The 13907-nt window shown below is 40.5% G+C and overlaps 1 protein-coding gene across 1 annotated transcript in view; it reads right to left on the bottom strand.

Moving 5' to 3' along the window:
* The window catches only part of camk1da (calcium/calmodulin-dependent protein kinase 1Da), a 79216-nt gene that overhangs the window by 7336 nt on the left and 57973 nt on the right, over window positions 1–13907 (bottom strand). The window contains exons 6-10 of the mRNA XM_046072730.1: window positions 11628–11703; window positions 3420–3532; window positions 2746–2824; window positions 2529–2616; window positions 1111–1366 (exon numbers count right to left, since the gene is read on the bottom strand). Of these exons, the coding sequence (XP_045928686.1) occupies window positions 1111–1366; window positions 2529–2616; window positions 2746–2824; window positions 3420–3532; window positions 11628–11703 (612 nt within the window). The remainder of the gene's footprint in view (window positions 1–1110; window positions 1367–2528; window positions 2617–2745; window positions 2825–3419; window positions 3533–11627; window positions 11704–13907) is intronic.

Raw genomic sequence — 13907 nt, 5'->3', positions numbered from 1 at the left:
ACTGATTTTGCCAGCTAAAACAAAAAGTTTCCCAACAACAACAACAACAACAGATTACTAAGGAGGCTTCATGGGTTGGTTAAAAAGGCTGTCTCTGACTGACTTTATAAAATTTCAAGTTGACTCACTTTAAAACGTTAATCTTGGAAAGGAGTTTAAAATACGCCCTTGATGGTTACATACATGACATCATGCTAAAAGACCAAGACTTAAGGTAACAGGTCCCAGGCACAAAGTTAAGAAAAAGTGTAGAAGACATAGAAACAGCACTGAATATGAGCAGTAGTGTTTCACCCACTGGCATTGCCTGTGATCAAAAACATTAATAATAATTGACCTTGTTTGCAGTTCTACAGTTTTACAGACGTCTCTTTTATATTGGTGGTCTATTTAGACAATGCTTTTTGGGCTGCAGGGGAATTTTTCACTGGATACTGTGATTGGCCACTGGGCAAAATTGGAAGCAAGGCGAAGCCGTATCTATTCCATGGTCCTAGTATTGCAAGTATGAGAAGACAAAACGTACAATTAGACTGTTATTTCCTTCTAACCTTACCCAGATTTGCTGCTTATCTTACATACTTGGACAAGCAAGAGGTTCGATTTAGATTTATGTTTAATGTTACAAGAGAAAAGGCCTTTAGGATGAGGGCTAACCAATGTGAATGCAATGCTATTTCGCATAATGAGTTTGTAAACTCCCCTAAATCCCACAAAGCACGACAGAGCTGCTAATGTTAACCTATACGCATTCAGGATCGACTCCCACTCAATAACGTAGATTTAGTAAGTAGTAAGCTAGTTAACCACTAACGTTTGCAACTTATACTTTTTGCTCTTGTGTTTTTGGTTTTGGAAACCCTAAAAAGACACCACCCTCCGAAGTCTTTATGTGCATATAGAGTATCAGTCTGTGCCATGCACACCATTTGGGCTTGTGGGAAAATCCAGGTGTCAGGACTGCTGTGCTTAGTTGCAGTTTCTCATCAAGGATTGGACAATCATTGTTTGAGAGAGAAGTTTAGCGAATGATCAGTGCTTGAACTTTTTGTAATATACATATGTTCTCTTTGCTTCCTGGTGCTACTGATACAAATGACTCATACTCACATTCCTTGCGAGGAGCTGCTATGTTGTTGTCTATGGAGGAGCTTTTGCTGGCAGCCGTGTTGGTGCTCTGGCTCTGTGCCGCCTGGCCAGCGTTTTGGCTCTGAGCTGGCTGGTTCTGGCCAGCCTGGCTCTGGGCAGGCTTCTGCATCTGGCTCGGCCTGGTCAGTGGGTTGGAAGCGTCTATGCTGCTCCCCATGCTGCTGCCAAGCTGAAGCCGCCTCATGTGTCGAACCACGGCGGTGGCATTGAATGCTTGCTGGAGTGAGAAAGGAAATAGGAAATAAACAGAAACAGAGAGCTCTCACTTTGCCTCAGTTTCTGCATATCATAAAAGCTGTTGGGATTAAAATGCCAGTGAAACAGCAATTAAGTAGCATCTTATTTATTTTATAAGGAGCAAAACTGTTCAAATATCTGTGATGGTTTTATTCAGTGAAGTTTTTATTTCTATCTATTGGCTTGGAATGAGGTCGCTGCACTATCAGCGTACTGTTTAACAAGTATGAGTTGGATTATATTCGGGATTTTCAATTCATTGAAAATATCAAAAAAGTGTTTTTTCATTTCATAGTAGCTTTGAAGATGCAGACCAGAATCTGCTTTCAATGAACTGGCACTATTGCCAAAAAAAAATGCCACGATTTGGTCTGCTGTTGCAGTTTATCTTCCATTAAAAACATCTGAGGTTCAAATATGACATGAGCTGTATGTACTATTCCCACCCAGGGCTGAAAATGACAGCTGAGGAGCGTCTTCAACAAAGTGGAATTTATTTCAAGTCTGGAGATTACTCTCTTCTTCTTCTGAGAGCTTCAGGAGAAAAGTGAATGATGAAGTGTTGTGGTTATGGGTTTTGTTGGTTTATGTCCTGTTTTATTTTGTAAGTGTCCACCTCTCGTGTCTTGTTGTACTATATGTCCTGTCTGTGTCCTCCATGTAGATTTCCTTATTCGTGTCACCTGTGTGTTATTACCTGGCCCTACCTTGTGTATTTATAGTTTGTGAATCACCCTGGTCTTTTTCGGATTGCGTCCGAGCCCGTTTCCTGTTTTCTTCTGTCTTCCACTTCTTTTCGGATATTCGGATATGTTTGCATCCGTTTCAGTTTCATTTGGACTGTGGATTGGATATTGTTGTGGATTTACAATCCTTTGATTTCTGTGGATTCTTTTGTGCCCATTTTATTTTCAATAAAACACTATTTGCTGCATCTGCTCTGTCTTAGTGTGTAATTGGGCCCAATTTCTGTTCTGTGTGTTCACGCTTTGGCTTAACATAACATGAAGGTTAACTCCTGACCATATGGTGAGCCAGGTTTTTACAAGAGAGTGATTCATCTTCTAAACACTGGAGTAATACAAAAGTTCCTGCAATAGAGGCAAAACCACAAAGAATAAACTGCGGCAAACAACATTTACCCTCCATTTGCTCTTGGCGAAGTTCTTTCTGATCTGCCGGCTGACTGACTCATGGATGTTCTTGCAGAGTGCCGTATCCCCAGCGATCCTGACACACACACACACACACACACACACACACACACACACACACAAATTATCTGACTGTACATCGATATCTATTGATTATTGATTTAATGCCCTTTTTTGCCTGGGTATGACATTCTGTGTTTCTCACCAGGGGTGTCTGAGTGCCTGATCGCAGGTGAAACGTTTGGCTGGATCTTTTTCCATCAGACTGCTGATGAAATCTTTGGCTGGGAGAAAAAAAAAACAACAATAAAAAGGCCACAAAATGTCAATGACCGTAGACACACAAAGACCATACCAACTATAAACAGCATTTTGAAATAATTAGTGGGTCAATCTTCCTAAAAACAGAAATTTGTGACACAAATAACACTAATCTTTGACATTTCAGTCAGTTTGAATTGCTTTTTGGTGCCGTCTAAAAAACATAATCTGGTATCTGTAAAACATAATCTCTCCAAAAAAACATCACTAAGAGTCTTCAGTGAAGTCATTAAGATTCATCCTTTGGGAATCATGAATGTCTGTATAAAATGTCATGCCAATCCATCAGATTCTTGTTGAGACATTTAAGTTTGGACCAAAGGTGTGGGTCACACATTCAAGCCCCTAGCATGGCACACACACACACACACACACACACACACACACACACACACACACACACACACGACTGGCGTCCACTAAGGTTGTTTTACTGCCACACACTCCCAAATACATTCATTCCAGGCAGATGATGTCAGAAGCTGTGATGGAGAGGTGGTGTGTGGTCCATATGTGCCACATGGTGGACAGAGGGGGAGGAGGAAGGCATAGGCTCACCTGAGTCCGATATGTCGTCCCAGTACGGCGCGTCAAACTCGTAGTCGGCTTTCAGGATCTGTTCAAACAGCTTGGAGTCGTTTTCATCGTAGAACGGAGGGTAACCACACAGCCTGCGGATAAGAGGTGTACTCAGTCAACCATTCGCTCTGTGATTCACTTACTAATGCATGTCATGCATTTATTGCTAATTTTTTCAATCATTTAGTCTATTCCTCATTCAGTCATTTCATACATCATTCAAGTTAGACATTTGTTCATTTGAACTTGGGCAGTCAGTTATTAATTCATTCACTTATTTATTAAATTCTGGATAAAACCTTTAGTTGGTTAACTGATTTGTCCATCCACAGAAAAATAATCGTCAACGTCAATTAACCGTTTAAGTAAAATTCTAACACTCACTGTTCTCAAAAGGTATGGGTTTGTCACTTTTCACAGTTTTATATCACTGTAGATTGAATTTCTTTGGCTTTTGAACTTTTGGCTGGACAAAACAAGTTATTTTAAGTTGTTAACTCTGACTCTGGGAAGTTGTGATGGGCATTTTTTTGCCATTTTCTAATTCCAACAATTAGAAGAAATTGACAGATTCATTAATAATTATAAATGAAAACGATAGCTGCAGCCCTACATTGATTTATTCATTCTGATGACTGACCAGCTCGTTGATACAGGTGGCTCCAAAGTTTTATGAACACCAACAGCTGCGGATAAAGTCTGGGCAATACTTCCCAATATTATTTTAGATTGACTTTCGGTATAATCTTAACGTGACAATATGATCATCCTGTGATATCATTTCTCAAAAATTTGTCTGAACTGATGATTCCAAACAAACTGTTACTATAAACTATAAACTAAACAATTAGATTTCTTTAATTATGCATATTCTCTTACTGATTTACATCAATATCAGGCAGATATTCTTCCGTTAATTTCAAGCATAAAGCCTAGGCCTGATTGGGATGTAAGGGTAAGTGTGTAAGTTTGGAAATGGTGTCTTGCCTGTATTTGTGCCAGGGGACAAAGTGATGTTGGTCACAGAGGTGGCTAATGTACAGTGGATAGAAAAATCCACACACCTGTTAAAATGCTAGGTTCTTATGATGTAAAATAATGAGACAAAGATAAATCATGTCAGAACTTTTTCCACCTTTAATGTGACCTATAATGTGAACAATTCAATAAAAAACAAACTTAATTAAAAATAAAAACAATAACCTGGTTGCATAAGCGTGCACACCCTCTTATAACTGGGGATGTGGCTGTGTTCAGAATTAACCAATCACATTCAAACTCTGGTTAACTAGAAGTCATTACACGCCTGCCATCATTTAAAGTGACTCTGATTAATCACAAATGAAGTTCAGCTGTACTAGTAGGATTTTCCTGATATTTTCTTAGTTCCATCTCCGAGCAAAAGCCATGGTCTGCAGAGAGCTTTCAAAGCATCAGAGAGATCTCATTGTTGAAAGACATAAGTCAGGAGACGGGTACAAAAGAATTTCCAAAGCAGAGTCATCATCAAGTGGAGAAAATATGGCACAACTGTGACCAAGAACTGGACGTCCCTCCAAAATTGATGAAAAACTGGTCAGGGAGGCTTCAAAGAGGGCTACAGCAACATTAAAGGAACTGCAGGAATTTCTGGCAAGTACTGGCTGTGTGGTACATGTGACAACTATCTCCTGTATTCTTCATATGAATGGGCTATGGGGTAGGGTGGCAAGACGGAAGCCTTTTCTTACAAAGAAAAACATCCAAGCACAGCTGAAGTTTGCAAAAACAAACATCAAGTCCCCCCAAAGCATGTGGGAAAATGTGTTATGGTCTGATGAAACCAAGGTAGAACTGTTTGGCCATAATTCCAAAAGGTATGTTTGACGCAAAAACAACTTTACACATCACCCAAGGAACAGCATACCCACAGTGAAGCATGGTGGTGGCAGCATCATGCTTTGGGGCTGTTTTTCTTCAGCTGGAACCGGGGCCTTAGTCAGGGTGGAGGGAATTATGAACAGTTCCAAATACCAGGCAGTTTTGGCACAAAACCTTCAGGCGTCCGTTAGAAAGCTGAAGATGAAGAGGAAGTTCACCTTTCAGCACAACAACGACCCAAAGCACACATCCAAATCCACAAAAGCATGGCTTCACCGGGAGAAGATTAATGCTTTGGAATGGCCCAGCCAGAGCCCAGACCTGAATCCAATTGAACATCTGTGGGGTGATCTGAAGAGGGCTGTGCATAGGCGATGTCCTCACAATCTGACAGATTTGGAGCGCTTTTGCAAAGATGCAAGATGTGCCATGCTAATAGACTCCTACCCAAAAAAACTAACTGCTGTAATAAAATCAAAAGGTGCTTCAACAAAGTATTAGTCTAAGGGTGTGCACACTTATGCAACCAGGTTATTTGAGGGGTTTTATTTTTCATTTTTCCCCCTCAAAGATTTCAATTTGTTTTTCAATTGAATTGTTGACATTATAGGTCACATTTAAGGTGGAAAAAGTTCTGACATGATTTATCTTTGTCTCATTATTTTACGTCATCCAGTTTTAAACAAAAACTGTCAGAGGTTTTAAACACATCTTGCACCTGTGACATTTAGTCAAATTATGATATGTTTAAATTTCATTGTGCTTTTATGTCTTTTTATCTGATACTTTGTTGTAAATAATTTAATAATACTGTTACTTTTGTGAATAATGCTGCTGTGCTGTACATGTAATGCCTTGTTTGCACCTTGCACTGTGTGCTGTTTCACATCTTGGCCAGGACATCCTTGTAAGAGATTAAAAATCTCAATGGATTTCTTTCCTGGTAAAATAAAGGTTAAATTAAAAAAAATCATAAGAACCTGGGATTTTGTGTGTAGACTTTCTATCCACTGTAACAGTCCCTTTACTCCTAGTCTTGGCAGGAGTTGGCTGTTAAATAAGGTTAACGTGAGATTACTGGTTGAGTGTTTGTGAACACAAATTAACTGAAACTCTGGTCTGATTTGCCACAATAAGCCAAGTGAACCAACTGCAGAGTTACTACTCAACCAAAACCCGTCTTCACCTCATTACTGAGGTTCTGGATGCACCAAGAGCTTTTCATAAAAACTCATTAAAATGCCGTTCCCCATCGATACACACACACACACACACACACACACACACACACACACACACACACACACACACAAAAAGGAGTAAAAGAAAAACAACGGAAAGAAAGATTCTGCCTGCCATGAGAAAGGCTTTTCATTTGTTTTTCTGGTTGTTCATTTGGTAAAAGACACGCCCGTTACTCAGCTAACCATCCACTCCATCAAACACACACACACACACACACACACACACACACACACACACACACCACAAACACAAAATCCCAGGTGATTATCATGGCTGATTACCTGATGTGATCTTTCCACCTGAGCAGCAGCTAAAAGCTAACAAGGTCTGAATCCCAACGCTAATTGTGCTAATTGCCAGCAGGGAGTCTCTCTCTCTCGCTCTCCCCTTACTCCACTGAGATAGAAGCTGTACCAAAAACTTTTATAGAAAAAGCTTAATTTGACATGTGGTTTACAGACATAAAGAAATGCACACATTGTGACACATACAAACACACACACACAGTGTGTGGGGTGGGGGGGTGGCTTGGGGGGAGACCTTGACCTCACAGTCACATCACAGATCCGTTAGGCACACAAATGTTTGTGCTTTCCTCTCTGTCACCTTGCACACTCCCACTGTATCCCATTAACCTGCTGCTGACCTCAGATTTCCGACCTGACCTCACGCTCAAGATAATAAATGTCTCCATCAGGCGGGGCACACACACACACACACACACACACATAAAATGGAGGTGTAGATGAACACCTTAAAACAACTAAAGTGGTGGCTTCGGGCATCAACAGTACAGTACACACAGTGGTCATGGTCATGCTCACACGCACACAGGGAAACAAAAAGATGTGACACACTGTGAAATTACCAATTCACAAATCATTAGGATAAGCACAAAAGATACTGTAGTTTTTACTGTTCTCATACACGCAAACATGTACACACACCACACACACACACACACACACACACACACACTTTGTGGTGGTGATAGGTGGGGGAGGACAAAAAAAAAGCAGAGAAAAAGAAGTGTAGCCTGCAGCTCCATGTCTATACAAGGCCATTCAGCAAAGCTCCATCTGGCTCAAATGATGGCACACAAGAGACATATCAACACACACACAAGTTTCGCCCCAGTGCAGAGCTGTGCTATATAACCTTTGAGGGCATCAAGCTCCATGCACGCATTAGCTAACCTTCATTGCATTTGCTAGTGCATGGCAACCCAGTGCTGACTAGCATAATGGAAAGAATGTAAGGTGGTTTAAATGTAATTTATGAGTTTGTAATACATCACAACTCAGCCAGTGGTTTTGTGTGTGTGTGTACAAGCTTAGCTAGTGGTGAGTCATTCTGTGTCATATGTGTGTCTGACTCTTATTTTCCATTGATGTTGCACTGTTACAGATTCCTACGTGAAGAATAAGACAGTCTAAGCAGAAGCGTTTCCAAATTGATTGGATGGAGATAAGTACTGTAAGTCTTAAGTCTATGGAGTGAAAATATTATTTACCCTCTTTTTATAAGATTTTAAAATGTTTTGTGAGGTAAAAATGTACACTTGTAGTTACATATCTACAATTTCTGCACACAAATTCACACAGCTTCCACTCTGAGTTCCTGCATTTGTCAGTTTCCTTCTGTGGATACAAACCCTCTCACACACTGCTCTTTGTTGCAGTGTTTTCCCGTGGGTAGGGGGGCGAAAATCCATGTATATTGACCAAACACATAGGAAATCACTTTTCCTATAGCCAGTCAGCAAGTAAGAGATGCTAGCGAGGACTAATTAAAAAGCCTTTTATTTTCTGACAGTTTTTTCACCTTTATTACTGCTGCGGTAAGGACTTCAGCCATTGTATGGTACACATGCTCAATCAGGTGAGAAATTGTAGATCCAAACGACACAGCACAAGTCTTGTGTTTGTGAAACAAAGCAGTGTGTATTTGAGAATATACTTTTAAGCATGTGGATTTTTTTAGAATTTTCCTATTTGGATTGGCAGTCAAACCTCCTTTGCTCTAGTGCTCAACACCGGAGCTCCTATATAAATATTATAGGAATACTACAGGCAGAAGTGTGTCTCTATAATCCTCTCACTTTTCGGCGACTCCATGTTGCTACTTATCACTTTGATCATGAAGGTGACTACTCTAAAGAGTATATAGTGTTAAAGAATATTCTCAGGTGTCTTATGATGTAACAGGGAAAGGTAAGACAGGTCTAGCTTAGGGACATTAGCTGACCCCACACTTCACTGACACTGGCTCTATTATTTCTCTCATGTAACTGTCCTTGTTAGGGAGGCGACAGTTAGCCTGATAAGGTAGAGACATTAGCTCAGGCGTCAGGCTAGCAGATATCAGTGTTATCTGGGAATCTTACAAGGTTGAGTCTTACAATAATGTTTACAAGAACTCACTGGCCCCACAGATTAGAGAACAACTCATGGATAGAATAGATTCCAATATGACAAAGCATTGGAGTCTAAACATCAGATAGATTAGTTTTTCTAGGTTAAGGCTAGCTAAAGATGACCTAAGAGGGAAACCTACAGGCACTAGGGGGAAGACAGAAACATAAAAGGGACCAAAAGATGTAATCCTTAAGATTTGGTGTTGGCATTTGACGTGTTCAAATCTTGTATGCTGGCACTCTATCTCCTCAGCCGGGCGCAATAAACCATGCTATGTTTAATCTTCATCAGTCTTAGAAACCTGGCTCACAATATTTCTTCAACATATCGGCTACAATACATAATAGAATTGAGCATTTATAGTATATCGTTTAGAGAATATTATAGATGCAAGATGAAACTGATACAAGGGCATGATTGAGAAAAAAAAAAAAAAAAAGGTGCAATAAAAATCCGTCTGCTACTTCAGCACCACGGACAGTGCCATGGATTTATTAATACACAGCACAGTTTGGCTACTGATGTTTCAGAGCCATGGTCAGGGCCAACAAACCTCAGTCAGATAAAGTGAGTAAAATAATTATCATTAATTATGTCCATGTCGGAGGTAGATGTGATATGCAGGTACACATGCATGTACAAATGTACACAGTGTGATGGAGCATAGTGCAATGGAATCTGGAATAAATAAGTAAGTATTTTGTGCAAGTGTTATGAACTTGAGGTAGGTGGCTGCAATTGGTCTGACACCGTGAGTGATGGATAGTGGGAAGAAACTGTTCCTGAGTCTGTTGGTTTTGGCGTAGAGTGCTCTATAGCGCCTACCAGAGGGGAGAAGCTGGAATAGGTTGTGTCCGGTGGCGAGATGATTTCCGGCGCTAATGATAAGTCTGAATGGGGCGGTTGGCAACGATGATCTTTTCTGCAGTCCTGACTGTCCGTTGTAGTCTGCTCCTGTCCTTTTTGGTGGCAGATGTTCGACGGAATAGACTGGATGATGGCTGTGTAAAAGTGGATCAGCAGCTCCTTAGGCAGGTTGAGCTTCTTGAGCTGGCGTAGGCAGTACATCCTCTGCTGGGCCTTCTTGATGATGGTGTCAGTGTTGGGATATGGTGGAACCCAGAAACCTGAGGGTTTCCACAGCAGACACAGGGCTGTTGAGTATGGTGATGGGGGGGCTCCTCCTGAAGTCCACAGTCATCTCCACAGTTTTAAGCGTGTTAAGCTCCAGGTTGTTCTAACCGCACCAGAGAACCAGCTGATCAACCTCCCGTCTGTAGGCCGACGACCGTTGTGTCGTCAGCGAGTTTGACAGATGGGTTTCCTGAGGTGCAGTCGTTGGTGTAGAGGGAGAAGAGCAGTGTGGAGAGCACACACCCCTGGGGGGCGCCAGTGCTGATAGTCCAGGTGCTGGATGTGATGTTTCCCAGTCTGACCTGTTGACTCCTGTCACTCAGGAAGTCTGTGATCCACTGACAGGTGGAGGCTGGCACAGTGAGCTGGGTGAGTTTGGTGCTGAGGATGTCCGGGATGGTGTTGAACATTGAGCTGAAGTCCACAAATAGGATCCTTGCATATGTCCCTGGACAGTAGAGGTGTTGCAGGATGTAACGCAGTCTCAAGTTGACTGCATCATCACCTGTTATCCCTGTATGCAAACTGCAGGGGGTCCAGCAAGGGGCCTGTAATGTTCTTCAGGTGGACCAACACCAGTCTTTCAAAGGACTTCATGACTATAGATGTCAGGGCGACAGGCCTGTAGTCATTTAATCCAGAGATTAAATGACTACAGGCCTGTCGCCCTGACATCTGTATTTTATATATAAGTATATATTTTTTCACTTCACAAAACCTTCATTACATTTTTAAATCTTGTAAAACACAGGTAAATAATATTTTCTTTATTTTCACTCCATAAGCTTTCATCAGAATATTGCTCTTGCACGTATGTCAAGAGCTGACATGTTTTTAACGGAAGCAAGCGAGCAATGTGGTGAGTAGACACGTTACTACACTACACATCTTCAGAGCAATAGCGCTGTGTCCAAAATCACTCCCCATTTACTATGCAGTGCGCCATATTTACTGTCTGCCATTTTATTTGCGAGTCTGAAATCTGTAGTGAAATTTATGCTTTACATAGCGCGCAAACTAATTCCCATGATGGTATGAAAAAAGTATCCATGGCATGTACACGACTTCCTGATAACAATCCCACAATGCAGAACATTACATTACAGACTGTAGTTAGTGAGAATTACAGTCATGCCACACTAAAAGTGTCCACAATTAAATTTTTTTGCTCACTATTGATTAAATCAGTGCTTGTCTATTACATAACAAGTAGTGAAAAAGTACGGTGTGATGTCATACATAGCATTCTGACATGTAGGACACACAGTACGAAATCATATGTGTGCAGATAATAAAATCAATGATTGTTGTAATTGTAGACTTATAGCTGCTTCAGTTGTTCATGCTGACTCACTGTCACAAAGTAGTATTTATAAGGAACAACCACACAGGTTTTTCCACTTTTTCATTATTGTAACACAACTTTTGTGATAATAAATGACATCAAATGCAATTTGCATTATATGACATGCTGTATTAATGGGGTATTAATGTATTAAGAAACTGACAGAGAAGAAGAGTTGGTACTTACAGGATGTAGGCGATCACTCCAATGGACCAGCAGTCCACTGCCTTACTGTATGGCTTCTGGGCAAGAACCTCTGGGGCTGAAAGTGAAAGACAAACCTGGTTAGCCTTGCTTACTTGTTTTTGCTATGTGGAACTCCATTTTGCAGTAGCTGGGAGTTTGTTTAACTAAGCTTAAATCTGCATTGTGTTTATAGCAGCGTTTTTACTTTCTTGTCTGCTTGAGGTGCAGTTAAAACTGCTGTCCGGCTTTTAAACGAAAATGTAGCTGTTTTATGAGGCTGAGAAAATATGTCTGTCCAAATTAAAATCACATGTCACTTGGGTTAACGGTGGGAAATTTTCTGCAGGAGGTACAGGCTCTCACGGCTGCAAATAGTTGTACCTGGCACGACAAAGACCCATAACTATCTAACCTAAAGCCAGGATGGACCCAGAACAAAAATCCAAACAAAGCAATGATGTTGTGATGTAATGATGGTTAAATCTTTTTCTTGAAAGACTTTTAGTTTTCCTATAGTTCAACATAAAGCTAACTGCTATTTTGTAAAATCAGCCTTGCTTCTAAATGTTTCCCTGCTCTGCAGTTATCATATAATACTGGTGTTTAAGCCAGACCGGCCCAGCCTGACCTTCCTGTGCAGCTCATTACCGAGCCTCGGACAGAGCAAATTACTGACTACATTGAGCTCACCATAACATCACCTCACACATACACGCACACACTCAAGGCTGGATCAAAATAGACTTGGCACGCGTACGTACACACATAGCAAGATATGAAAAAAATACCACTCATATCTGGGTCAAAATATAAACTTTGCACGCATGTGCTGAATGAGTGCTTAGCTTTGTTTATAGGTCTATCCTGACTCACTGTGAAGGTGTGTGTGTGTGTTCTTGCTTTTCTGGATTCAGAATTAGGACATTTTTACACACTGAGGTCATTGTACATGGTGCTCACTACTTGAAAAAGTGAGTTTAGGGTCAATTATACTGAAAGAGAGTAAATGTATAAAATATGGTAGTAATCTGATTTATTACAAATTTTCTGTTGCTGTGCTGTCATTGCTTTGGAATTTCTACAAATCACCTGTCAAACACTGTGTAGGACCTCTCCATCTTTGGACTTTTTGCTGATGAGGTTTGAGTCTCTTTTTTGGTTCTTTTTAGCTGTTTTCAAACAAGTGTTGTGCTGCAATTTGTGTCTCATTAACATGAGCTTTAAGAGAGTTTGTCTCAATTTGTTGTGGAAGAAAACAACAAAATCAGGCCAAAGGTACTGTGTGTGTCTATCTTTTGCATTTTAAACTGTAAGGTTACTTTTTGGAATGATGCTGAGATGAAGACAAATACAGAAAACTGAGGTTTTGCATTGACTTATTCCTTGAATTAAAATATCTACATCAACATGTTTACATACATAATTTTATTTATTTTTTTAACATCTGGCCAGTGACAATGGATATGAAATTACCCTTCTTGGCTACCTCTGGTTCATTTAGTATTATTTTTTCTGTTCTGTAAAAATGGAGATGTCACTGGAAGACTATTAAAGTGGAGCTGCTTGCAGGTGTAATACATCTAACAGTTGATTCTAGTTTCATAAATATTACCAGCACTGATACAGCAGATATTTTGGTCGGGCATGTACCATTAAATGGTTTCATGACATTCTTCATTTATAATTAAGAATAATATTGTAATTTTGTTAAATAAAAGTTGCAGACAGTGAGGGATCCAACTGTAAACCAATAGATTAATGTGTAATGGAGAGAAGGTCATTGCAATTCGACAGGATGATAAAACATGCAGGACTCTTCAAAAATGTGTTTTCCAGGAATTTATAGTTCTTTAGGAATTTCAACTTCCTACCATTTTAAAACTTAGTTTTACTACTGCCATCAGTTAATGAACAGACCCCAAGCTGCAGTAAATATAATGTCATTTTCTTACAGTGACACATTCAACAATAGTTCCACAGCCTTTGTGAACATGCCAAATTTGATTTCTGTTGGAGAACTCTATGGGCCCAGGGAGGTGACTTTGTCAGGGGAAGGGGAAGTATAGTAAAACAAAACATGTGTTTGCATGTGCACATGCACATCGCTCAGGTCTGGTTTTCATTTGGTGCGTTCTGAGTTATATTTAGACACACATTGTCTGGAGTGGAAATGCCTTGTGGCCAAGCAAACCTCTGTAGGAGGGCGAAGAGGCTGGGGGTCGGGGGTGAAGCCCAAAATGAGCTGGATGGGATAGTTGGATGACATGTGATGACAAGAGC

This window comes from Micropterus dolomieu, linkage group LG16, assembly GCF_021292245.1.
Source record: "Micropterus dolomieu isolate WLL.071019.BEF.003 ecotype Adirondacks linkage group LG16, ASM2129224v1, whole genome shotgun sequence".
In the NCBI taxonomy this organism is placed as follows: Eukaryota; Metazoa; Chordata; class Actinopteri; order Centrarchiformes; family Centrarchidae; genus Micropterus; species Micropterus dolomieu.
This window is presented reverse-complemented; position numbering and strand designations above follow the sequence as displayed.